The sequence below is a fragment of the Eutrigla gurnardus genome (assembly GCF_963514095.1).
Source record: "Eutrigla gurnardus genome assembly, chromosome: 1".
Taxonomy (NCBI): domain Eukaryota; kingdom Metazoa; phylum Chordata; class Actinopteri; order Perciformes; family Triglidae; genus Eutrigla; species Eutrigla gurnardus.
In genome coordinates, this window is record NC_139915.1 from 35,019,373 (window position 1) to 35,047,333 (window position 27,961).

Below are 27,961 nucleotides of genomic sequence, written 5' to 3' on the forward strand. Positions count from 1 at the left end.
CCTTAACATATAGAGAATGAGTGTTTTCTGTGGTCATTCAAACAGCTTGTTTCCTGTTTTTTCAACATGAACAAACACTCTATTCTTCTTTCCACTTTTCAGAATACAGTTTGATGGTTACCATCTTAATCATTTACCAAGATGTTACATTACAGTTACATGTCCATTCTTATGACCGGTTTACTAACTCTGCCAAACCGTGTCACAACCTGACCCTCAGGTATGTTTGTAGTAACTCTCTTTGAGTCGCTTTGTGTATGGCACAGTGTCTGGTGTTTTGTTTCAGTTCCTTCCAACTCAGAGTCCACTTTCTTAGTGTCTGAGCTAAGTGACGCTGCTCTAGGTGGTACAAGTTGAATGTGTCGTCTGTTCCTTCTCACTACTCCTACCTGGGGCGAGTTCACCTGGTACGAGCGCTGTGTACCACTCTCCTGCATGACAGACACCGGACCTTTCCATGTCCTGTCCTCATCCAGTTTCAGCAAGACCTGATCACCTTGGTTTAACAGTGGCAAGGCTCTAACCCCATGTCTTTTGTTAAAGTAATATGCCTGCTGTTGCTTGGCCTCTGCATCTCTCCGTCTAATAAGAGCTCTATCAGGTAGGGTTGTCACGATAATAACATTTTCAACTCGATACCGATACTCAGGAAAATATTCGATACTCGATACCATTTTCGATGCCACAAGTATGAAAAAAAGACCCCAAAATTTAAAAGAAATATTTTTATTAACAAAAAAAATGCAAAAATAACAAGTTTCAGGTCTAAGGTAGTGCAAAAAAATAAATAATAAAATAAACAATAACAATTGGAACAATATTTTGAGGTTGTAAATATTAGGCAAGCCTGATAAAAACTAAATTAACTTAAGTGTTCCTTCCTTGGCTATGCTTTATATACATAACAATAAACTAAATGACACCAGCCAAACCAGTTAACATGAACATTACACTGTTGAAATGCTGTATTCTCAGCAGCTGCACCTGCTACAAAAAAAGTCTGAAACTGAAAAGTGCACAGAATTATTCGATACTTTTGAAAATGAGTATCGTATCCGGATACAACATTTTAGTATCGATACTTTTTTGAGTTTCGATACTTTTGACAACCCTACTATCAGGGCACTTAGGGATCAGATTTCTGTTAAAGTGTAAGTTTGGCGGAAATTGAAAATCAAGCTATTTTCTGAATGAAAATACATCAACTAAGCCGTGGAGGAAGTAATTATCGCTCATCACGCAGTTCAGAGCTAGCACGGGTCGGAGCTAGAGTCCAAAATCGCAAACAGTGGGTTAGCATGGGGCAGACAGCCACACGCTTTCAAAATCGCATTTTTAAACCACTAACATTGCTCAAAACAGCGCCAAACCTCGTCAGCAGCTTGCTCTGGGTGTCTACACATAAAACGAAGACCACTGAAGATAAGGCTTCAGATAAGGCTGCTGTCTTGAACTGATTGGAAGTGTATACAAACCATCCCGACGTTTTACCCACTGTTATTAACTTATATTTGGCCAAACTGCCACTAATTTAAAAGTATACTCGTTTTATTCTCGTTTTATTTAATCTTCAGTGGTCTCCCTCGTTTTGCATTGCGTTCGGTAATCGACACTTACGGACTATCCTTCGCGAGGAGCTGGCAGGGGTAGAATTGGTGAGTGTTCTTAACTGTCTTCTGTTATAAACTTCGGGTTCATGAACTGAGTTGTTGGTGCTTCGTTTTATGTGTAGACACCCAGAGCAAGCTGCTGACGAGGTTTGGCGTTGTTTTGAGCAATGTTAGTGGTTTAAAAATGCGATTTTGAAAGCGTGTGGCTGTGTGCCCCATGCTAACTCACTGTTTGCGATTTTGGACTCTAGCTCCCGGCGGTGCTAGCTCTGAACTGCGTGATGAGCGAAAATTATTTCCTCCACGGCTTAGTTGATGTATTTTCATTCAGAAAATAGCTTTATTTTCAATTTCCGCCAAACTTACACTTTAAGTGAGGGAAGTGTGGTCTTAATCTTCCTACCCATGAGCATTTCAGCTGGGCTTATCCCAGTGGCAGATGTTGGTGTTGCTCTATAACACATCAATGCTAGTAGAGGGTCTCCCTGTTTAAGAATGCGTTTTGCAGTTTGAACTGCCCTCTCTGCGTGTCCGTTGCCCTGTGGATTATGTGGGCTAGTTGTGTTATGTGTGATGTCATACTGTCTGCAAGTCTTTCCAGGCCTCACTTGTGTACTGTGGGCCGTTGTCGCTGACTATCTGCTCAGGGATGCCAAATCTGGCAAATGTGGCTTTCAACATCTTAACAACCTGTTCTGTTGTTGTGCTCGGCAAATGTAAGATTTCTATGTAATGTGAGTAATAGTCTGATATCACGATGTAATGTTTGCTATTATACTCACAAATATCTGTGGCAATCTTCTGCCATGGCCTATCAGGAAGGGGCGTAGAGTGTAGAGGCTCCTCACGCTGTGTGCGCCTGTTTACCTGACAAAAGTGACATTTTTCCACTCTGTTCTTAATATCAGCAGATATTCTAGGCCACCACACGGCTTCCTGGGCCCGTTGTCTACACTTTGACAGGCTCTGATGTCCATCATGTAGCCGATCTAGTATTTCCTCTCTCATTGACTGTGGAACAACAATGTGACACCCAAGTGTAATAAGTCCTTCACACACCGACAATGAGTCTATCATTGCATAAAAGTCTTTTACACTCTGTGGAATGTTACACTCTCTTTCTGGCCATCCTTCTTTGATCCGCCGTCTCACGCACTGTAGCTGCTCATCTTTCTGTGTAGCCGCCCTCATCAAGTCCAGCTTCTGCTGTCATACTGGCCAACAGTGTATGACAGTATTAACATGACAGGCAATGACAGACTCTGTGGTGTTGTCACTGTCCTGAATTGGGCTGCGTGACAGTGTATCAGCTATGACCAGAGTCTTTCCGGGTGCGTACTCTGCTTTGGCGTTAAACCGCATCAAGCACATTAAAAGTCGCTGACATCTCACAGGAACTGCATCTAAATCTTTACTATTAATCAGCGGCACCAGCGGCTTATGGTCTGTAATGAGTCTGAATCTGTCCAGTCCAACCAGATATTTCTGGTACCTCTCACAAGCCCATTCTCCAGCCAAACACTCCTTTTCGATTTGTGCATACCTGGACTCTGCTGATGTCAATCTCCTGGAACAGTATGCAATAGGTTTCCAGCTTTCGTCGTGCAGCTGTAGGAGGACACCTCCCAATCCATAACTGCTTGCGTCTGCTGAAACGGTTAAAACAGTACCTCCCAAAGGGTGTGATGAAGGTAGTTAGCAGGCTGCTGTCCTCATGCAGTGGGATCTGCCAAAAGCCTGAGGCTGCATCTAAAGATGTGAAAACTGTAGAGCCTGACAGCTTAGCCAGAGTCTCTTCTGTTGTGGGCATCTGATATCGCTCTCTTTTGATGTTCCCATTTAGCTTTTGGAGCCCTACACAGATTCTCTGCACCTGTTGGCTTCATTACCGGCACCTTTGGGGCACACCAGTCTGTAGGTTGTGTGACTCTCTCTATCACACCTTGCTCTATCATGCGTTTTAACTCTGCTTCGACTTTAGGAAGAAGTGGTAGGGGAACTCTCCTAGTGCTATGTACAGCGTATGGAACCGCATCCTCCTTCAAGTGGATCTTAACTGGCTGTCTTATCTGTACCGCCGTCTCCAAGGTGAGGTCCGACATGAGCTGCAGTCTCCTCGACAGCTCTTTGTCGCGGATGCCGACGACCAGTCTGTCTCTTATGTGCTCGCTCTTTGTCTCTCCAAAGTCACAGTTTTCACTCAGTTCATAGAGAGCTCTGATGAATGACTCGGCCATCTCGCCCGGTTTCTGTACTCTCTGATAGAAACACGCTCTCTCGTGGATGGTGTTTTTCTTCGGTACAAAATATGCATCAAATTAGCAAGCACTGTGTCGTAGTTAGGGCTGGGTATTGTTTAGAATCTCACGATTCGATTCGATTTCGATTCGTTGGGTCACGATTCGATTCAATATCGATTCGATTCGATATTGATTGAAATGCTTCGATATCGATTCAGTATCAAGTAGAAATACACAAGTAAGAGTACCAGATCATTTTTTCAAATAATTTATTTAGTTTCATGCCTTATGAACAGCCGTGGTGTAACTCATAGCATGATAAAACAGGATACTGCTTAAACACTGAACTACAGTGCATGTAACGGGTTCACACCGGCCGTGGAAGCTATGGTAGTAGACAGTAGTAGTGCAGATATACTGTTGAAATGCACATATTTGTTTATCTACTCTTCACATTTATTAAATGTATTTTCTCTTCCTGTTTCCCAGTGCGAGTTGAGATACACAACTATGATCGCATTTGTCAATCGCGGTATTTTATTTTGAAAATTGCTTTTATTTTAAAAATTGGCCAGATTGTCTCGTGTTTCTTTAGCTGTGGCTGCAGACTCTGAATTGGGACACAGCTACTGTGTGATTTCCTGCCAGAACTGACGCGTTCGCTCGGGGGGGGGGGGGCGCAAAAAATAGAGCAGACGCCGAAACCATCGCTTCACGGCGCGGGACGGCCGCGCCTATTCGCGGCGCTCCGTGTCTGGTGTGAACTACACTATCGCTTAACAAGGGGCGCCGAAAGGAAGCGGGCTCCGCTACGCGCCTATTCGCGGCGCTTCCACGGCCGGTGTGTACTCACTCCGGTCGCCATATTGTAATGGTTTGGTCCAGTGCGGCCCCCGTCCGTACAGCGCGAATCACACGAGGGTGTCGGTCACAGCGCCCCCACTGGCCAGGGGCTTGAATCGATTCAGAAGATTGCTGAATCGATATTGAATTGCGGGGAAAAGAATCGCAATGCATTGCTGAATCGATATTTTTACCCATCCCTAGTCGTAGTCGTCGTCACTCTCATCGCCGACGAAGGTGAAAGATTTGCAAATATTCTCGGCTTCGTAGCCCATGGCATGTATCAATGTGCTAACCTGGACCTCGCCGTCTTCATTAGCTTAGCTGCGAGCCTGTACCGAGAGAATCTCTGTCTCCACACGGGCCAGTCACTAGGCCGCTCGAAGTTGAAGTTTTCCGGCGGGTTAAACTTCGCCATAGCGTCGGGTGTCTTTCCTTCAGAACACTTCTGACACCATGTCAAATAAGCGCTGGCCGATGCAACTTATTTGTGCTCAAAGCGTCCATTTTATGTAGTCACCACGACAGGATACATATAACAACACGGTCCTTCTTAACAACCCCTGAATCCCCGGAGACTCCACCCACAACTGGTTCTGGACCTCTGTGATTGGTTACATCAGATGTCAGTTACCTATAAACCAATACCTTGACACTCTCTAGAGACACACACACACACACGCACACACACACACACAATAGACAGCTCTTTGTAGGAAGAATGAGTAAAGCTGAGAAACCACACCTTTATTTGGCCCATTTGGGGCAAAGATGTGATGCAAAGGGTGCCTGGTAAGTGGAGAGTTCCAAGGTCCTCCATGTGCTTTCATGGATGCACACAGTTGGGGAATGTTGACAGCAATGATCTTTCTTACATTTACCACAAATACTGTTTTATTTGCTTTTTACTTTGAGGTGAAGACGGATCTGAGGAACAAGTTACAAGGAGACCATTTGGCCACTTGTATGTGGATCAGCATAAATGCCCCCCATACCCCAATTTAACTACAAAAGAGCCTTGGAGCTTTATTTTGAAAAGCCAAGAAAAATGAAATGCTCAGCTGCAGAGTGTAGTTTGTGCAAATAGATCTGGCTTCAGCTACTTGTTTGAATAAATCAGGTTAAATCAAGATGTCTTGACTCTGTTGGTTGTTATGTCATAACCCCCCCCCCCCCCCCCCCCCCAGCGTTGCTAGGTTACCAACTCAGAGCACCACTGCTATAAAACATCGAGGGGAAACACTGGTAGAAAGTACAAATATGAGTTTGAACATGTCGGGAGGAAAAGTACAAAGTTGTCAGAAACATAAATACTCAAGTAAAGTACAGATACCTGAAAAGTCTACTTAAGTCCAGTAACCACGTATTTGTACTTTGTTCCTTCCATCTCTGGTGAAATGTGATTTAGGAAGGAAGACGAGCTCTTCTTGTCCTGGTTCTTGTTTGCTTGTTTACTCCGTCGGCTGCATAGCTGTGAAGTTATCCAGTTCACCAGCCGTTTGTGCTTTTGACTCACATCTAGAAAACTGGGCTCATGTGGGACACGCCTGATCTCCAGTCCCTTTATTTCCTGTTCCAACTAAATCTAGTCATCAGGACGGTTACTAGGTTTAGACTGTAATGACGCAGCTTCAAGGGGGCGGGGTCACAGAAAAGGGGCAGGGCTAATGTCAATCAGAAGCTGTCAGTGACGTATAGGATTCTGACTAAATGAATGTTGAGGATATAAATCAGTCATAAATAATCATCAAATCATGTTTGTGATTCATTCAAGCAACAAAATATGCATCGAGTTGTTGGAATGTGTTTTGGTTTGTTGGTCTCTAGTCGTCCCACTTTCTCAAATCTGATGCTAATGTGGGACAGCATGCTTTGGGTCATCTGGGACAGTCATGGAAGCTCTCTAAACGGGGAAAGGTGCATTCAGGGACTTCCTGAATCAAACCAGGAAGGAGAAACTACCTGCAGATGTCAGACAGGGCTTCATGGCAAATACAGTCGGTCCCGGTCTAAACACTGATTGTCTAGATAACTAGCACATACTCAGCTAGCTCTATAGCTAGCAACATTAGCCTGCCAACTAGCCCAGTTAACTCCTTGGTCTCATGCTGGTAGACAATGTTCTGTTCTCTCGCTCTCTCTATCGGATTCATGAAGCTTAACTAGTGAGAATCTGAAATCTAAATGTATTGTATCAGGATGCAGGAGCAGAGACCAGACTCCCCTGGACCTGGACCTGGACCCAGCTGTGTGTCCATGAAGAGTGACTCGTCTATGTATCGCCCTATTTATTTTAAAACTGAACAAGCTGCTGATGGAAGGTAAGAACTGAACCTGAACTCTCCTTCGTGGATTAATCAGGTCTAGAGTCAGAGTCAGAAGCTAACTTGGCTAACATGAAGGCTAATGACATAGAGAAGTAGCAGCGAGGCTAAGCTAAGCTAAGAACAAAAAGACTCCAAACCAACAGACACCAAACTCGAGCACCGTCTTCCTCTCACTCAAGGGAGGTTGTAGAGTAGTAAAGTAAGACACTTTATATCCAGCAAACTCTTATTTTAGGTGTTAAGGTAACTGATAATGCCCGAGGACGTGTCTATTACCAGGAGGTAATGGACTACGTGGAGGCCAGAACCGTCCGATGCCCAGTGGAGAGTTAGCAACCAAAATGTTAAGGTTTTTAAGAGTCATAACTCCGTTTTCCCATCATTGTCACCCCATACAGTTCTAATGCAACGGAAACGTTGTCCACTGCTCCTAGTGTGAGTGTAGCACTAAGACGAGTGTTCACATGTCCACGTGGTCTCATGTGACCCAGATCCATTCAAAGTATTGATCCTGACACTAGCATCAACTCTCAGAACATGACTCATCAATATCATCAAAGCAAACTGATTAATGAAGCTTAACTAGTGAGAATCTTAAAGTGTTTTTATTGTATCAGGATGCAGCAGCAGAGACCAGACTCACCTGGACCTGGACCTGGACCTGGACCCAGCTGTGTGTCCATGAAGAGTGACTGGTCTATGCATCACCCTCTTCATTTTAAAACTGAACAAGCTGCTGATGGAAGGTAAGAACTGAACCTGGACTCTCCTTGGAGGATAAATCAGGTCTAGACCAGCCAGAGAAAAGTTAAGAGTCAGAGAGAAGCTAACTTGGCTAACGTCACAGCTAATGCCAAAGAAGTGGATCTACACTAAGCTCAGCTAAACTAAGCTGGGTTTACATCGGAGCTACTTGAAAACCTGCTGCATCAGCATCAGACTCCAAGTGGGTCTGACCAAACTGGGTACTTGATCAGCCATATCAAGTACAGTTCACCAGCTACACCATCTGGACCAAGACCTGAATGAGGTTTCCTGCAGGTTTGAGAAGCCAACGGTTAGCTACTAAGATGACTTCAACACGTAGCTGTAAAGTTGACCTTGAATTATGAAGCTAACTTTGTTAGCAGCTTCACACCAGAATCCACATGGATCCAGATCCAGTAAGGTTGCTGCTCAGGGTGCCGCTCTGCCGCTTGTGTTCATCAGAACCCGAGGCTTCAAAACCGTAGTCCACAAACCAACGGGTGACGTCGCCATGACAACGTCCACTTGTGATCTCCAGTCTGTGCTTTAGTGACTCTTTGAACTTGGTTTTCTCCACAGAGTTCAGCAGATCTCAGAGGTTCCGTTTACCCGGCAGCATCAAACACACCTGGACTCCATATTTATGGTGAGTACATGTACAAGCTCACCTTTCACTATTAACCACATCCACTACAGATTCAATGCTGAACTGGTTCTAGTGGTCTCCATGCTGCTCAGACCCACACATGAACCCCATGTTGGGTTCTTTAGAGTTCATGTTCAGTTTATCCTTCTGTTCCAGCTGCTGGAGGAGAACATCTGCACTTTTGTGAAGAACGAGCTGAAGAAGATCCAGAAGGTCCTGAGTCCAGATTACCCAGAATGCTTGGAGAGTGAGGACGAGGAGTTGTTGGACGGTGAGGATGAAGAGCAGAGGAGGAGCAGAGAGGCGTTTCAGAAGATCACAGTGCACTTCCTGAGGAGAATGAAGCAGGAGGAGCTGGCTGCCTGTGTGCTGATGGGTAAGAGGATTTTAACAGATTTAACATGGTGGAAAGAAGAGAAGGATTCAATATGAAGAACTTCATATTTCCAAACTCTTAATAGGCTGCACACAACTTCAATGTTTGTTAATGTTCGGATGTCAGAATCGATATTCCAACACTCAAGTTCTACAGAGTTCAGACAGGATCACGACCGTTTCAGAGAAACAGGTGTTTCACTTCACCCAGTGACCGTGTTAACTGGTGACTTTCAGCTCGTAGGAACTAAATGGTTAGGTTACGGTCTACCAGGATATTTAGAAAACCCAACGGTACTATTTTCAACACGTCATCATCCCGTCTCTTTCTATGATGCTGTATTGTGATGTGTTGTAGTCATAGGCGGCCTGGGGGGCCCCCAAACATGATGGGATGGCCGATCAAAAGAAACAAAAAGAGTGAATAAATGAAACTTGTGGTGAAACTGTAGGCTAGCCCTTTTTAAACAGCGTCTCTGCATTATCTCAGGAGCGGTGGTTCGGCAATTCTCCACAGATGGTGATTCACACAGAGCGAGGCATCTCCGCCGATCACCTGTGATTCCCACAGAAAGTGAGGCTCCTAATGAGGCGCGATGGTACACGTCATGATGATGACGTTGGCGTCAAACATCCTGGAAAGTGACAAAGTTAGGTTTTTCTCGCTAAAGTAGCCTACATAATTCCATAATGGGCATCAGGTCGCTGTCTGACTCTGTCACTCGGGAAGGAGGCTGGGGGAAAGTTCCCTGAAGTCGGGAGGGCTGACAGTCACAGTGATTTATTTAAAATAAAATAAATAAATACATTTATTTAAAACAGATCACCACAACCGTCGATTTGAACTCAGCGGGGTGTTTGTGTTTGTGGTGAAAATACATTTCCATCCCAAACACTCGGTGAGTTAAGGTTTTTTTCCGGTGACAGACGCTGTTTTTCAGGCAGAAATGTGAGGAAGAGTCGGCAGGACAGGCGGGAGGACGGACGCTTCTCCACGTACAGCTGTGGTATTTTTTTTCCTCATATAAGTTGTCAAAGACAGTTAGAGTTACTACGTTACTGTTGTTTGGTTCTGTAATGTTACTGTGTGGGACATTTCTCTGTATTTAGTTGAGTGAAGGACCTGTGCAGTTATCAGACTGTCCGACCGACGCCCGCTCGCTCCGCGCCTCCGGATTATCAAGTAACATCATGCTGGATCTAAACTCTAACGCAATAACGTGAAATAACAGCAAGGTCAAAAACAGAGACAATAAAAGTGCCACTTTGCAATCTGTTCAACAAAAAAAAGACAAGCAATGCATTTGGCAAGACAGGTGAGCAAGTGAATGTATGAGACTCCTCCCTGCATTTCCACAGGCCCTGTTTTTGTGAATGAAGTATCTGGGGGCGGGGCGGTCAGGTAACGCTGAGTGGCCTTGATGCCTGTCAGTCATGATGCGTCGCGTCTCCTCACCTCTCTGCTGTGTCTGCAGCTGAGCACTGTGATGCGTGTCTCTCTCCCCGGGCCGGGAGTTATCATACCGTAAAATACCAAATAATCATTTGTTTCAATCACTTCACAGACGAGGCGTTTATTTGGGACAGGTGTTTAATTCCTTCATCTCAAAAATCCGGGATGAAAATATCACAAACTTCTCCAGCGTCTCTGTGAATTCTCTGGCATCCTTCTGCAAGTGAAGTTGTTGCGGCGGAGGAAACGATGTAGACAACGAATGTGTCTTCAAAATAAGAGCGTTACATTGCACCCTATCGGAGTTTAGAACTGGGTTCTTAGCGGGGGGCTTTTAATTTGAAAGTAGCGGCCGCTGCATCCTTTCAGGTTTCAATGCATCAGAGACGCATGGGTGCAAACATATGGGTAATTAAATGTTTCATGGGATAGGGCCTCATACATAGTATTGAAACGGGCCCCCAGATGCCTAAGGCCACCACTGGTTGTAGTGACTGACTCGTGGAGCTTTGCAGCTGCATTTCAAAGGGTTATATCCTTCAGTTCTGTTTGTCTTGTAAAAGTCTTTTATTTATTTCATGTTGCACCTGATTGATATTGTCTCCAATAGTTCTGATTGAATCATTAAATAAGTCACTCATACTGAGGACTACAGGGATACATGGCTCTAATACATGGCTTGTTCATAGACTGTAAAAGGGTCTGTAGGATCCACTAACTGGGTTCCTTTGTTGTTTATCCAGGAACCGCTGGTGCAGTGTACCAACGTAAACTCAAGTCTAACCTCAAGAAGAAGTTCCAGTGTTTGTTTGAGGGCATCACTAAAGCCGGAAACCCAACCCTCCTGAATCAGGTCTACACGGAGCTCCACGTCACAGAGGGAGGGACTGCAGAGGTCAATGAGGAACATGAGGTCAGACAGATTGAAACGGCATCCAGGAAACCAGACAGACCAGAAACAACCATCAGACAAGAAGACATCTTTAAAGGCTCACCTGGAAGGGATGAACCAATCAGAACAGTGATGACAAAGGGAGTGGCTGGCATCGGGAAAACAGTGTTAACACAGAAGTTCACTCTGGACTGGGCTGAAGACAAAGCCAACCAGGACATACTGTTCACGTTTCCATTCACTTTCAGAGAGCTGAACCTGCTGAAAGAGAAGAAGTTCAGCTTGGTGGAACTCCTTCATCACTTCTTCCCTGGAACCAAAGAAGCAGGAATCTGCAGGTTTGAAGGGTTCCAGGTTGTGTTCATCTTTGACGGTCTGGACGAGTGTCGACTTCCTCTGGACTTCCACAACAACGAGATCCTGACTGATGTTACAGAGTCCACCTCAGTCCAAGTGCTGCTGACAAACCTCATCAGGGGGGAACTGCTTCCCTCTGCTCGCCTCTGGATCACCACAAGACCTGCAGCAGCCAATCAGATCCCTCCTGGGTGTGTTGACATGGTGACAGAGGTCAGAGGGTTCACTGACCCACAGAAGGAGGACTACTTCAGGAAGAGGTTCAGAGATGAGGAGCAGGCCAACAGGATCATCGCCCACATCAAGACCTCACGGAGCCTCCACATCATGTGCCACATCCCGGTCTTCTGCTGGATCACTGCTACAGTTCTGGAGGACATGTTGAAGACCAGGGAGGGAGGGGAGCTGCCCAAGACCCTGACCGACATGTACATCCACTTCCTGGTGGTTCAGTCCAAACTGAAGAACGTCAAGTATGATGGAGGAGCTGAGACGGATCCACACTGGAGTCCAGAGACCGGGAAGATGATTGAGTCCCTGGGAAAACTGGCTTTTGAGCAGCTTCAGAAAGGAAACCTGATCTTCTATGAACCAGACCTGAAAGAGTGTGGCATCGATATCAAAGCAGCCTCAGTGTACTCAGGAGTGTTCACACAGGTCTTCAGAGAGGAGAGAGGACTGTACCAGGACCAGGTGTTCTGCTTCGTCCATCTGAGTGTTCAGGAGTTTCTGGCTGCTCTTCATGTCCATCTGACCTTCATCAAGTCTGGTGTCAATCTGATGGTAGAAGAACCAACAACCTCCGGGGCGTCTGAAGTCACCAGAGACGAACCTGAACTAAAACATCTGCACCAGAGAGCTGTGGACGAGGCCTTACAGAGTCCAAACGGACACCTGGACCTGTTCCTCCGCTTCCTTCTGGGTCTGTCACTAAAGACCAATCAGAAACACCTACGAGGTCTGCTGACACAAACAGGAAGTAGCTCACAGACCAATCAGGGAACAGTCAGGTACATCCAGGAGAAGCTTGATGAGGATCTGTCTCCAGAGAGAAGCATCAATCTGTTCCACTGTCTGAATGAACTGAATGATCGTTCTCTGGTGGAGAAGATCCAACAGTTCATGACTTCAGGAGATCTCTCCTCCTATAAACTGTCTCCTTCTGATTGGTCAGCTCTGGTCTTCATCTTACTGTCGTCAGAAAAACGTCTGGACGTGTTTGACCTGAAGAAATACTCTGCTTCAGAGAAGGTTCTTCTGAGGCTGCTGCCGGTGGTCCAAGCCTCCAGCAAAGCTCTGTAAATATAGTTTTTATATTCAAAATACAACGAACCACCATGGAATTACAAGGTTCTATCTGCATTCTGAATGATTTGATTGGTTTTCCAAACAACAAGAAGTAAATAATAAATAGTAGTCATCCAAATAGTTACTTGAGGAAAAAAGTATTTAGTGAAAAAACTATTCAAGTACTGAGTACTTGCTGATTTACTGTTTCAATAATCAGAACCTGAAAGTAAAATAGACAAAAATATAAAATATCAATGTGCAAATTCATTCGGCTCCACCAAAAGAACAAATCACTAAAGGAAACCCAACTCTTTTCTCTGCAGTTTGATGTTTAAAGGCGCTATATGTAAGAATGTGGCCAAAAACGGTACTACACTCAAACTCAAAACACTGCGGCGAGTCGTATCCGCCTCCCCCTCCACCCCCTCCCCTCCAGACTCGAGGTTGCCAGAGCTGTTGGCGTATCCAAACGCGCCGAAGGCAGCCGGACAGCGGAGTAACAACGTTACTCATTTGGATCATAGAAACAAACGTTAGCAGCACAGCTCGTAACAGGACAATGCTAATGCTGCTAGCGTTAGCTGTGCTGCTAACGTTGGTTTCTATGATCTAAATGAATAACGTTGTTACTCGACAGTTCAAAGTATTCGAAATGTGCATCCCCGTCAAGCTATGATGCTAACTTAGTTAGCCAAGCTCAACTTACCCGTCTAGGAGAAGAGTAGCCAATTCTGCACCCGATTTCAAATTCCTCTCAGCTTTCTACTGTCTCCACCGTTCAAATGCATCCCCTATATAGACCCTCGCTTTGCCTCGGTTTTTATCTTGGCGTTTTTGTGAATCATAACGAGCTCTTTTGGGTTTCGTTGCCTCCGCCATTGTAGCTCAGTCGAAACTGGCAACCCGTGGTTGCTCGGCAGCTGAGACTCTACTGACTGCAATGATTTGTAGACGCCGGTGGGTGGCGCCACGTGCCAAAACATGTTTTCAAAACATAAACATGATTTGTGGTCCAGAAAAGATTTTTTTAAATGCTTATATTTTGGCTGTACTGTTGTTGTTGGTGAGTTCAGTATGTTATATGATCATTATTCCTGAGTCTCTATGACATATTAGGAGGATTTTACGGCCAGTTGCTATAGATTTCTTACATATTGTACCTTTAAATATTTGGGCATCAAAATGAACGTGTTAACGCGGGATGATTCATTTGTGGATTTAACACATTCATCTTTTTAATGCATTAACACTGTTGGCTCTCTGTACGTTGAAGTATAAAGAGAGAGAGAGTGAGACGGTGAGTATGAAGTCATCGGTTAGATTACAGCGTGGTACAGTGTGCAGCAGTGTATTGTGGGTACCGCATGTTTGTCGGGGAATAAATGCTACAACCAGACACAAGCTAACATTCCGTGTCTTGCCGTCAGCCGTCTGATAATTAAAGTGAAGGGGATTAGCACCGAAGTAAGCCAGACTTGTTCTGTTTTTTATTCTACATTTCTGATTCCTCTTCAGACTCAGTGGCTGTAACCTCTCAGAGAGAAGCTGTGAAGTTCTGTCCTCAGTTCTCAGCTCCCAGTCCTCCAGTCTAAGAGACCTGGACCTGAGTAACAACGACCTGCAGGATTCAGGACTGGAGCTGCTGTCTGCTGGTCTGAAGAGTCCACACTGTGGACTGGAAACTCTCAGGTCAGACTCAAGGACTTTGAGAAGTTTACCTATGAAGCTTCCAATGATCCGTTTACATGCACCAAATATTCACTTCTTTGCTCTTATTCCTGAAAAGACACTTTTGCTACTAATCTGTTTCCATGGCTGATGAAACCCGTTTCTGCTGGTAACGATCTAACAGCAGAAGAACAAAATCACTAAAGAAACCAAACGTCTTGTTTGTCTTTCCCCTGCCGTTCTAACTTTGAATAGTTTTACAAATCCAGCTGGCGTTTCTAAATGCTGTTGTCGTCATGAGGCTATGAACTCAGACAGGACGGCGTTTGGTTTCCTGGTGTATCTGGGACTTCACAACATGTACAAAGCAGCAATAGTGGTTATTTCATCCGTGATGGAGGAACCCTGGTTGGTTCTACATGGAGATAAGCCCCGCCTCCTCGCTGGTGTGTCTAGCATGAGTGTCGTGACTAAACACAAATGATCCCACAAATAAAACCAATTCATCCTGCAGTCAAACTCAAACATCACTTCAGGTTTGGTGTGAACGCAGCAGAAGAACTCACTTTCTGCTTGGAATGATAAGATTCTATCTAGTAAAACATGAACAGAATCAATGATTTTCAAGGAATACAAAGAGTTTTCTCATCATGTTTGAACACGTGAAGTTAGTGTTGGAACAGTGTCCACAGAAGTTACATTGAATTCTTTTCTACCACATTTTACATTTATTTCTGGTTTTAGGATGAGTTTTTTTCTCATTGATAAAATCCTTGCTGGTTAAGTTTAAAGGTCAATGAATGAAATGTTCTTGTTGGTCTTGTGAAGGACTGCAATACAAACACAAGTTAAGTCTTTGTAAAGCCTGTTTTCGATCTTGCTGAGGAGTTTTCATTGTTAATTCCAAGGAGACGAACAGTTGTTTGTTCTAGTTTCATCACACATTTCTGATTCCTCTTCAGACTCAGTGGCTGTAACCTCTCAGAGAGAAGCTGTGAAGGTCTGTCCTCAGTTCTCAGCTCCCAGTCCTCCAGTCTAAGAGACCTGGACCTGAGTAACAACGACCTGCAGGATTCAGGACTGGAGCTGCTGTCTGCTGGTCTGAAGAGTCCACACTGTGGACTGGAAACTCTCAGGTCAGACTCAAGGACTTTGAGAAGTTTACCTATGAAGCTTCCAATGATCCGTTTACATGCACCAAATATTCACTTCTTTGCTCTTATTCCTGAAAAGACACTTTTGCTAAAGTTCACATGGCGGCTCTAAAAGAGCAGTTGAACACATGAATGTCTGATATGTTCTGAGACTCCAAGTTTTGTATTTGACTTTATTCTCAGAATACTTGTTATTTAATTAATAATGTTACTTAATTCCTCCAATTCAATATGAAAACTGACAACAAACAGAGTTGAGATGTTATTGAATTACAGTTTTCTTTGCTAGTTGGTTTAAATCAGTACCCAGATCTTTGTTGGGACACCAGGTCTGAAGACAGACCACATAGACTGGTTCTACTGTTGTTTCTTGACTTCTCGTCCTCCTCTATCCGTCTCTGTCCATCACTCAGCCACACTGTAAAAACTCTTGCATAGATCTAACTTAAAAAAAATAAGGTAACATTTTCCAATCACTTTTTGCAAGTTCAGTGAAATAATTGATATTTTGAGTTGGGAAAACTTCATAATATGCATTTCACTACATAGTAAAATAATAAGTAGAGCTGATAACAAACAGCCAAGAAATTGAGTATAACCAATGTCAAAAATGTAAACATGTTAAGCAAATCAGACTTAAAACTCTTGCGTAGATGTAACTCAAAAAAATTAAGGTAACATTTTCCAATCACTTTTTGCAAGTTCAGTGAAATAATTATAAAGGCTATGAGAAACAGTCAAGAAATTCATTAAATTAGTAAAATGAATGTCAAAAATGTTAGCATGTTAAACAAATCAAACTTAATTAAAATAGGTAACATCTGTGAAAAGCGCTATATAAATAAAATGTTTTATTATTATTATTTAAAAGGAAAAAATACAAATTTTGACTGTTAACTGCTTCAAATAATCAGTTACAATTACCATAAATTTAACAAATAGGGAAGCAATATCAATTTTCAAGATTTATTAAATCACTACATGAAAACATTACATGTGACATCTGACCACTCATAAAGTGCAGCTTTGCAGAACACGTTAAGAATAGTGTCTTTTGACACAATGACTTGAACACTTGTGTGTAAATAACATGAAAACAATTTACACACCAGAATTTATGCCTTGCAGCATTCTATAAAACTTTCATGGAACAAACAAGTAAAACATCATGACAAATGTGAGTGCTCAGGCTCTGATAAATGTCTAAAATTTACAAACACAACAACACACAACAGCTCTTCATATGTGTAGGCATGACAGACATTTTTTAGTGCCTAGGCAAGAAGCATGTTTTTGAGAGTCATGAACCTGGAGGATGGTTTTGGACGCAGTGTGTCGAGTCCCACGAAAAAGTCTCTGAAAAACCTCAAAAGTTTTGACAAGTTTGGAAGGATACTGGAGATTAAGTGCGTATGTCAACCCGAGGAGTAGGCTGCATGCTCTGTCCAGATTGCCAAGATCAGTGAGTACTGGTATTCCCTCAAGGATGATGTCCACCCCATCTGGATCACGGCACACATAGATCCTCATAGTGTCCGTTTCCAGGTCCTCATGCACAGTGGTCTCAGCTGTTCCCTTTAAAACATACAAACACAGTAATTACTCTAAAACCAACTATATCACTTGTTGATGTAAGAAAAAAATACATTAAATAGATGTGTGATCAAATTCATATAGACAGCTTCTCTGAAAAGCTTATTTGAAAACCAGAAAATTCCAGAACAATCCTAATTTGAGATCTTGTACATTAGACTTAATGGTGCATTTCTTTCCACTTCGGCATGTATATATGTTTTTTAAATGTGAGCTGCTGGACAACTGAATTTCCCTCCGGGGATAAAGTATATCCAATTAAGTCGGCGATGATTTGTGGTTATTATCGGTACAAGCAGAGCGAATCAAGACTTGAATAAGTTCGGTTCAGTTTGACATTATTGTCAGTCTGTTAGAAAAACATTTTATTTTGTTATAATCGAAAATTAATGGACTTAATTAGGCTATGACTGGCAGCAGGTGTCAAAGTCTGTTACCCCGTCAATATGTGTTCACTTACTTTAATCTGCACCCAACCTTATCCTTAACCCCAACCAGTCGTCCTTTAAGTTGCTTAACTTGACCCCAAGCTTATCTTAACCACAAACAGTTATCACTGTAAGGCTTTACCTTAAACTTGAATCCTAACCCCAACCGCAGAGGTGGTGCTTCGGAAAACACCCATAACATGAGGGGAACATCATTTGACAAGGGAACAGACTTCGACATAACACCGATGCTAGTGGAAAGCCCTGACATATTTTCCCCGAACAGAGGAGTTAAAAAATACCGGATTTCGGCAGATTTTACCAGTAAAAGTCCCATAATTACCGGATAACAGAAAACCAGATCACAATATTGTTTCATCACTGCTTGTGGTCAGAATGAATACAGTTGTAGACTTCCAAACAGTGTAACGCTTGACCAGGCATGACCGCAAAACGCAGTAACTTACACTCTCACACAAAAATGAAATGCCTGCATACACATTAGACTACATTAATAACATATAGGCTAATGATTATTTTAACTCCATCTTAAATGTTTGGTTACTTGCAGGAACGGGACTTTTTGGTCTGGCCTGCTTGTCAGGCCTGTAACGTTATTGAAAAGAGCGGCAAATGTAGTAAAAATGTCGTACTCCTACACGAAAAAGGGGTGACATAGCCTATGTTTATTATAAAAAGCATTACAAATATAAACAGTAGGCCATGTAGCTAAAGTTGACGAGTGGTTTGAGATTTGAGCACATTTGGTAAGGCGTTTGTGGCGGTATGTTAAGGCCTAGTGACGCAACAGCTAAATTGGCAAATGGAGGAAAGAGAGACGTGTTTTTGCATGCAATCTTCGCTTAAAATCTAACCTTAAACAAAACAAGTAGTTACTTACATGTGTTGTAAAAAGTACCGTCACTCCTAAAATCCGTGTGTTGTCCGTTGTCCGTTGGTCCTCTCCGTGGATGGTGTGGTCCAGAGTGAAAAGTTAACTGTTAACCGATAACGTGCCCGTAACATGCCCAGACTGGCCGAGACTCATGCTTCAAGTGCATGGGCGGGATCTTGCTCTGTTGAGTTTTACTTCTGATAGAAGCTGTTAAATTGAGTTTTGTAAAAGTCGATTTATAGTGTAGTCCAGTAAAATCAATTTTATGCTAGAAAAAAAAAATTCCCACTTTTAAGTTTCACATAACTTAGAAAACCAAAAAAAGAAGATTAATTAATTTATCGCAATAAAAATACTTTAAAAAGTAAAGTCATATGGACAGTACCACTGAAGGAGTTTTTACAGTGCACGCTTATCCCACCCAGTACAACATCAACACAACAACAGAGAATGATCACTTTTTCTCAGTTTAAAAGTCCCCAGAAGTGACAGAAGTGTGTGTGTCTTCAGTCTGTCAGGTTGTCTCATCACAGAGGACGGCTGTTCTTCTCTGGCCTCAGCTCTGGACTCCAACCCCTCCTATCTGAGACAGCTGGACCTGAGCTACAATCATCCAGGAGACTCAGGAGTCAAGCTGCTGTCTGCTGGACTGGAGGGTCCACACTGGAGACTGGACTCTCTCAGGTGAGGACAGGTGGGCAGACATCAGACTGGACACTCTCAGGTGAGGACAGATGGACAGACATCAGACTGGACACTCAGGTGAAGACAGATGGACAGACATCAGACTGGACACTCTCAGGTGAGGACAGATGGACAGACATCAGACTGGACACTCTCAGGTGAGGACAGATGGACAGACATCAGACTGGACACTCTCAGGTGAGGACAGATGGACAGACATCAGACTGGACTCTCTCAGGTGAGGACAGATGGACACTAAGGTGAGGACAGGTGGATAGACATCAGACTGGACTCTCAGGTGAGGACAGGTGGACAGACATCAGACTGGACTCTCAGGTGAGGACAGATGGACAGACATCAGACTGGACACTCTCAGGTGAGGACAGATGGACAGACATCAGACTGGACACTCTCAGGTGAGGACAGATGGACAGACATCAGACTGGACACTCTCAGGTGAGGACAGACATCAGACTGGACACTCTCAGGTGAGGACAGATGGACAGACATCAGACTGGACTCTCAGGTGAGGACAGATGGACAGACATCAGACTGGACTCCCAGGTGAGGACAGGTGGACAGACATCAGACTGGACTCCCAGGCGAGGACAGGTGGACAGACATCAGACTGGACTCTCTCAGGTGAGGACAGATGGACAGACATCAGACTGGACACTCTCAGGTGAGGACAGATGGACAGATATCAGACTGGACTCTCAGGTGAGGACAGATGGACAGACATCAGACTGGACTCTCAGGTGAGGACAGATGGACAGACATCAGACTGGACTCTCAGGTGAGGACAGATGGACAACAGTCTCTGACTGAGGAGCTTGGCTTCATGTTTACTGGTGTTTGCATGTCTTCCTGCAGGGTGGACCATGGGGGACAGCAGAGACTGAGACCTGGTCTGATGAAGTGTGAGTATGTCTTCAGTAACTCAGCTGCTCCAGATTTGAACGTGTTCATGACTGAAATCCGATTCTAATCAGGACGTAGCGTTTGTTTCTTCGTGGCTGTAAAGATGTCGTGTTGTGTTCACACCAAACGCCACATTTTCACCTTCAATTACACACAAAGTCAACGCAGAGACGCAAACGGACGCCAATTCCTGCCGGACGGCAACGGAGGCGAATACCCAACATTCCCGTTGTTGTGGTGTTTGTGTGAGTTTAAATATTTGAAGTGAAGAGAGAAGTTCCTGAGACTCTGTGTCTCTAAAGCGTCTCAGCGTTGAGATGGTCCTCCTGTCGTCCTGACGTCCCTGAATCCTAAATGGAGGACCCAGATGTTGTCTCCTGGGTCTGTGGTCCCCCAGAGCTCTACCATAGTAGCTCACATTAGTCCACAGACCAGACCACAGTTTGGTCTGGTTTCAATCTTTACTCATTTTAGGCCCAACTGTGATATTTTTACTACCAACGATGTCGTTTTGTAGCGTTTTTGTTTTGTTCGTTAAGGTTTTTTCAGACGGTTTCAAACGTTGACCGTTGGGTCCAGAAAACACGTTGTTTCCATGGAAACGTAATAGAGAGTGGAGATGAGTTGTATGGGGACGTAGTTTAGTGGGAGACAGAGATGAACCTTTAGCTGCATTGTGTTTGTTCTCTCCATCAGATGTCTGTGAACTGGAACTGGACACAAACACAGTCAGCAGAAAACTCAAACTGGACGACAACAACAGGAAGGTGACATATGTGGACGACGACCAGTCATATCCAGATCATCCAGACAGATTTGTCTCATATCCTCAGCTGCTGTGTAGAGACGGTCTGACTGGTCGCTGTTACTGGGAGGTCCAGTGGAGAGGAAGGGTTTTTATATCAGTGAGTTACAGAGGAATCAAGAGGAGAGGAAACGACTCTGTGTTAGGAAGGAATGATCAGTCCTGGAGTCTGGATTGTTATGATGGTGGTTACTCTGTCAGTCACAATAACAGACATACACACATCCCCTCCTCCCCCTCCTCCTCTGGTGTGGTAGCAGTGTACTTGGACTGTCCTGCTGGCACTCTGACCTTCTACAAAGTCTCCTCTGACAAACTGATCCACCTCTACACCATGAACACCACATTCACTGAACCTCTTTATCCTGGGTTTGGAGTCGGGTCTGGATCACCAGTCTGGTCTGGATCATCAGTGTCTCTGCTTCGTCTTTAGGTCTGAAGTCGTGTTCACACCGAACGTGAAGCTCATTTTTCACACGCTGTGATTACATATCCAATCCATTCCAATCCACTTTATTTAGATCCCATTTTAACAAACACAAGGTTTTCCAAAGTGCTGCACAAGATAAAACACAATAAAAAGTACAGAATGCACCAGATTGACTCTATCCGGGAGCTTCAACTTAAAAAGGGAATAACATTCCATCTTTGGATGTCAGACTTTCTCTTTGAATGGAACGGGCCGTCATTGATATCATACAGTCTTGAGAAGTCCCTCGGTAATGAGACACCTAAATATTTCATGGACTCAGCCTCCCGTTTCCAGTTGGACATGGTCCTAATGGAGGGTGGGGGGGTCATAGTTGAATGTCAGTACTTGAGTTTTGTTATTAATTTTACAACCAGAAATGAAACCAAATTCCTGTAATAATTTCATCCATTTTGGGAGTGTGTGTGTAGTTGTATTAAACGTATCAATAAGTGGTCAGCAAACAGGGCCAGTTTTTGCCCCCGGATGTCGTTGTTGCCCCCTTTCTATCTGATCTTTGCCTAATCAATGACTTCTGGGTTCTATAAACAGGGCGAAGAGGAGCGGCCATCACAGCACCCTCGTCTCCTTCCTCTTTCCAGAATGAATGAATGGTTAAATCACCGTTGATTTGAATTCTAGCTGTTGCTTTGTTGTATAATGCTGCAATCGTGTGGATTATAGTTGTATGAAAGCCACGTTTTAAAGTCCTTTCTATAAAAACTGAATGGAAGGCTTTCTCTGCATCCAAACTTCATATCAGTGTCTCTAGTTTGTGTGATTTGTCTCATAATGTGTGGTGTTTTCCTGATATTATCTTGGTCTGTCTTTGTCTGACAAAGCCAGTCTGGTCCTCATGTATTAATACTGCTAGTATATGTTCTATTCTTTAGTTCAAATGGAGGGGAATCCTTTAGAATCCTTATTTAGAAGACTTACAGGGCCATAACTCCCACACTCCAGCCTGTCTTTGCCCTCTTTAGGTAGGATTGAAATCATTGCCTCCCTCCATGAGGGGGGGTTTAATAATGTTGGAATGAATTGATCTTGCATTGTTTTGGACCATTCTGTGGTAAAGCCGTCTGTCCCTGGAGACTTCCCCCCTTTCATTCTCCTGATTGCTGATTGAATGTCTTCTTTTGTTATTTAGATATGAATTTGTCATTTTGTTCATCAGTAACCTTTGGGAGGTTTATCTGGGCCAGGAAGGCATCCATCTGGTTGGCGTTGCTCGTCTGGTTGGGAATAGAATGTTTGATAGTAGTTTGGAAAGCGTTGTTTAACTTTCTCTGGACAAGTTTCTATTTCTTTTGTTGCAGAATTTCTTCTTTTATGTTTAGTTCTATCCGCTTGTTGTTTTCTTAACTTCTATGATAGAAGTCTCAGTGATTTCCCACCGACTTCATAGTATTGTTGCTTTGTGAAAAGGAGTTTTCTTTGGATTTCCTGAGTATTTATTTCATCTATTTCTTTTTTTCATTGTATAATCTTATGTTTGTTGTCATCTTGGGGAGACTTTGCATGTTGGTTCTGTCGTCTCTTCAAGTCCTCTTCTCATGTTCTAACTTTTTCTTCTCTAGTTGTCTTCTCATATGAGGAGATGGCTATTATTTGACCCCTGATCACCGCTTTTAGTGCATCCCGGAGAATAGCTGGAGTCACTTCTTCATCATCATTATTTTCCAAATCCATTTTAAAACTTAGTTCTTATTTAAGTTTCATTCAAAATCATGTACAGAATCATATTTCATCACATCTGCTGTTTTATACACAAGATAACAGTCAAGGTAACAACAAAAGCGACGGAGACTATACTGACAAAGAAAAATATAAAATACAATAGAATAAAGCAAGGTGAAATAAAAGACAGAGTTATATTAGTATATCCATAGCAGGACTCCACCTTTTAGTGAAGATGTGTTTTTGAAGTCTCAGGGAATATGTTATTTCTTCCATTTGATATATTTCCTTTATTTTTTCCCTCCACATATTGGCCCTCATTTATCAATCTTGCGTGAAAACGGGCGCAGATCTGAGCGTAGGTTTGGTCGTACGACAGGAAACACGTGTGATTTATGAAACGTTCGTATCTGACCAATCTCAGCGTAGGAATGAGCGGGTCTTGATAAATGCGGCGGCTGAATTCAATCGTCATTAACATGTTACGCCCTTAAATATTCCTGGTTCGGAGGCCCCGCCCACTGAGGTCAAACATGGAGAGACCAAATACTGGTAAGAAAACAAACTTTTCCGACACGGAGATCGGCTTCCTAACATCTGAAGTGGAGCGAAAAAAAGATGTGCTTTTCTGCAGTTTGAAGAGTGGAGTGAAAGGGGCATAAAAACGCTGTCTGGAAGAAGATCACGGAGGCAGTCAACAGCGTTGCCGTAGAGGAACGGACTCCGGCTGAGGTTTGGATATAATTATCAATAACTTAAGCTACGCCTCACAACTTAAATTAATCTTTTCATCCGCAGCCTAAAAGCTTATGCCTGCTAATTAATCAAGACTATTCTTTACATTTAGGTCAAGAGAAAGTGGTCCGATTTAAAGCTGGCCACCAAAAAGCTTGTTGCTGCACTGAAGCCAGCATCAGGCAGACTGGAGGAGGCCAACCAGACTCCAGCCTGATCCTGACGGGGACCGAGGACAACATTGCCTCATTGATAGGGTCAGAGTCCATCTCTGGCATAAGCGGTGGAGGAGACACGGACGCACTCGCGTCAGAGCCAGAGCAGAATGGGAACCAACAACCCCCTTTTGCTTGCATTGTAAAAATCAACCTGACTGTACACAATTTCTTACAAATAATGAGGCTTACTCATGTTACATGGGTGACATTTGTATTGTATTAAATGTTTGAGAGCCAGGCACCAGCATGATGTCGGCCAGGTCTCCTCCCCAGAGCGGTCCCACTGCTGCCCCCCGTGCTGCGCCCAGACCAAACATCATCACTGCAGAGGTTCTGGAGAGACAGGCGGAGATGTGCACTTTATTGACAGCAGTTGTCGGAGCACTTGGGGCAATAAATGACACCCTAAAAGGAATAAATGAAACTGTAAAAAAGCCATAATAAAATGTTCAAATGACTATACGTTGTCCGTTTAGTATGCCTTTTTCACCAACAATATTTCACATTACTGATTAAATACTGCATTTGCACGAGTTTAAGGTATACTTTAGGTTTTAAAAGCTCTGAATGAGGTCCTGTCTCCTCCGTATCGCCCCCAGTGGAGGCTGTGCTGGCCACGGTTCCATGGGCATTGGTGCGTCTGTTTAAACTATCATATTGTTTAGTTTCTGCCTAATGCTTACAGTTTTTTTCAATTGTTTATATGCAATTTTGAAAACCGGGTTCTTTTTTTTCAAAATACAATCACAATTATCCAAACACCACACTCAATTTGCATAATTCCTAGATTGTTTGCAAAATGACTCACTTCAGTCAAAACACACTTCAGTCAAAACACACTTCAGTCAAAACATACTTCAGTCAAAACATACACACATATGTGTGAAAATGCTATTAGTTTTCATTGAACCAACACAGTCCTCAATGATCAGACACTATTGCAGCCAGTTTCACACTGCTGTGATCAATAAAAAACACATTTGTAAAAAAAACTCATTTTAGGAAATAGCATGTGCTAGATTTTTGTCCAGACATTGTTATGTAAGGGATAATTTAGATAAAAATAGTGACAAACCCACAACATTCTTCATGATTAGTTTGAGATATAGGGAGAATGTACACAAATAGGCCTACTATAAACTTACCAAGCACTGCACAACACTGATGCTGCAGACTGAATATTTCAAGTATTTATTTTATCTACCTCTTCCTCTCTCTCCTTCTTCTCCTCTTCCTCTACCTGGGCCTCCTCCTCTACCTCCTTCTCCTCTTCCTCTACCTGGGCCTCCTCCTCTACCTCCTTCTCCTCTTCCTCTACCTCCTTCATCTCCTCTTTGAACTCCCCCTCTCATTCTCACTCTTCTTCTTCTTCTAGCTCCTTCCATTGTTGTTGAAGACAGGTGAACTCACCTGCTGCCTTTTATAGCACACCTGAGTGCTGCGTTTTCCAATAAGCACATGTGTGCTTCCACACTTGGTGGATGTGATGATCCAATGTGTTCATTAGTGTGGTCGTTGGCAATCCGGGGCTTTGTAATGACAAGGAAGTAACCTCACAATCCTTCTCTGTGTCTAAGGTGTGAAAATGTGTGTAGCGTTTTACAAATCCCTGTGTAATGTTTTACAAAAAGGGTGAAGCAGACATTGTGTGTAATGTTGTGCAAATCTGTGGAGGTGTTTTGCTCCTTGGAGTAGAATTTCACAAATAGTGTGGACATTTTTATTTTAGTGTGTAAACAATCGTAAAAACCTGTAAACACTAAAAGTGGTTGCTATGCCCAAATCATCCCAACCTCTAGCTTTGGTGACCATGCCCTAAACAAAAGCACCAAACCTGCAAACACAATATATGCTTTGCACTGGGTTTGAAATTCTCCAACACACTTCTTGCAAAACACGACACACTGTTTTTTTACATAAGACACATTGTTCAAAAAGGAAGACTCATGCAATCATTGGGAAAACACATCGATTTCAAACACAAAACACAACTAAAATTGGAAAAGCACACTGACTCACACACATGAAAACATTTCACATCTAATTGTAGACCAATCAGTCTAAGCCATAGCACTACAAACACACCTGATGTGAGCTCAGCTCCTTTGTGCCAACTTTGGAAACATGGAGGCAGGAAGAGGGAGAGGAAGAGCAGCAGCAAGACGAGGAAGAGGACGAAGAAGGGGAGCAGGCAACAGAAGACAAATATCCCATGACATGAGGGCCACTTTGGTGGACCATGTTCTAAATCATGGCCTTACAATGAGGGAGGCTGGGCAGAGAGTCCATCCAAACCTGAGTCGCTACTCAGTAGCCTCAATGATTACAACGTTCAGACTGGAAAACAGGTATGTTTTGAAGTTTCCACACTAAAATGGACCAAAGAAATGACAGTATTGCACATTGTTCAAATGCACAGTACAATACATTGGTGTATTACCGTAGGTCTATGGGTTTAAAGTATGATGTTTCATTTTCTACAGAACTGCCAGACGACCTGCACAGGGTGGAAGGCAGGCTATGTTCAGTGATGAACAGGAGGCGGCCATCGTCAATATTGTTTTGGCAAATAATGAAATCCGGCTTGGTGATTTGAGAGAGCAGATCCTTGCAGATCAAATAACCTTCACTGGCATCAACACTGTCAGCATATCTACACTCTCCTGATCCTCAAAAAGCACAACATCTCACTGAAGCAGCTATATCCAGTTCCATTCCAGAGGAACAGTGTGAGAGTCAAAGACCTCCGTCATGACTATGTGCAAGTAAGCCCCACACACACACACACACACACACACACACACACACACACACACACACACACACACACACACACACACACACACACACACACACACACACACACACACACACACAGTGTTGTGTGTAAATGTATATGTGATAGTCCTGTGTTTTCAATCACACTATATTCACTGTACATTATCTACATGTTTCTGTTTTAGAGGTTCCTGGAACTTGATGCAGCTCCACAGCAGCATGACTTTATTTGTGTAGATGAGGCTGGGTTCAACCTGGAGAAAACCAGACGTCGGGGCCGGAACATTATTGGGCAAAGGGCCATAGTGCATGTCCCTGGTCAGCGCGGGGGAAATATCACCTTGTGTGCCGCCATCAGTGTACAGGGAGTCCTGCATCACCACTCCATCCTCGGTCCCTACAACACAGCCCTCATTAGTGGCTTTCTGGACACACTTCATGAACCAGTAGTCCAGGACGGCCCAGAGCAGCCCCAGTTTGTTGTCGTCTGGGATAACGTCAGTTTCCATCGGGCGGCTCTGGTCCGGGACTGGTTCACCGACCATAATAGATTAATTCCACTCAACTTGCCACCGTACAGCCCATTTCTGAATCCAGTTGAGGAGTTCTTTTCAGCATGGCGCTGGAAGGTTTATGACCGTCAACCACATGCCCGCATGCCTCTTCTACAAGCCATGGAAGAGGCATGCGGCCACATTGAGGTGAGGTCCATACAGGGTTGGATTCGGCATGCAAGGAGATATTTCCCCCGTTGCTTGGCAAGGGAGGACATTGCCTGTGATGTGGATGAGGTGATGTGGCCAAATGCCAACAGGAGACGGGATCCAGAGCCTAAATGTCTTCCAATCCTTTTCTTACAACTCTGTTTTGTAGAACATTTTAGTTACCATGTCTTTGTGTTTTGTTTTTTTTACTTTTACAAAAACCTGAAAATAAATAAAAATACATTCTGAAGCGTTTCCATGTTGTTTTCATGTGTCTAGATCAACTGTAGTGGAGCAATCTTTCACACAAAACATCTATATGAGACTTTTAAAGTCAAACCATCCAAAGTACTAAATCCAGCTGTGTTTTGCATGAAGCACATCTGTGTGTTGTTGCTGTTGTTTTTACGGGATCTTTATTCCGTTCCACAACATACACGAGACAACAC

At 43.6% G+C, this 27,961-nt stretch overlaps 3 protein-coding genes across 3 annotated transcripts in view; all 3 read left to right on the top strand.

Moving 5' to 3' along the window:
• LOC311015324 (uncharacterized protein) overlaps positions 1–27,961 on the top strand; it is a gene marked incomplete at its 3' end in the record, with an annotated part of 558,532 nt that overhangs the window by 454,758 nt on the left and 75,813 nt on the right. Inside the window, exon 32 of the mRNA XM_084012477.1 lies at positions 7,638–7,766. Within this exon, the coding sequence (XP_083868603.1) occupies positions 7,638–7,766 (129 nt within the window). The remainder of the gene's footprint in view (positions 1–7,637; positions 7,767–27,961) is intronic.
• Positions 9,385–22,154, top strand: LOC311010735 (protein NLRC3-like; the record flags this gene model as incomplete). Its single annotated transcript, XM_084005329.1, has 8 exons — positions 9,385–9,438; positions 9,899–9,971; positions 10,985–12,788; positions 14,296–14,469; positions 15,411–15,584; positions 19,029–19,202; positions 20,076–20,122; positions 20,820–22,154. 8 exons carry the CDS (start codon positions 9,385–9,387, stop codon positions 21,359–21,361), a joined length of 3,042 nt encoding a protein of 1,013 aa, XP_083861455.1. The 3' UTR covers positions 21,362–22,154.
• On the top strand, positions 26,293–27,767 carry LOC311010743 (uncharacterized protein; the record flags this gene model as incomplete). Its single annotated transcript, XM_084005342.1, has 4 exons — positions 26,293–26,378; positions 26,476–26,543; positions 26,635–26,795; positions 26,994–27,767. 4 exons carry the CDS (start codon positions 26,293–26,295, stop codon positions 27,759–27,761), a joined length of 1,083 nt encoding a protein of 360 aa, XP_083861468.1. The 3' UTR covers positions 27,762–27,767.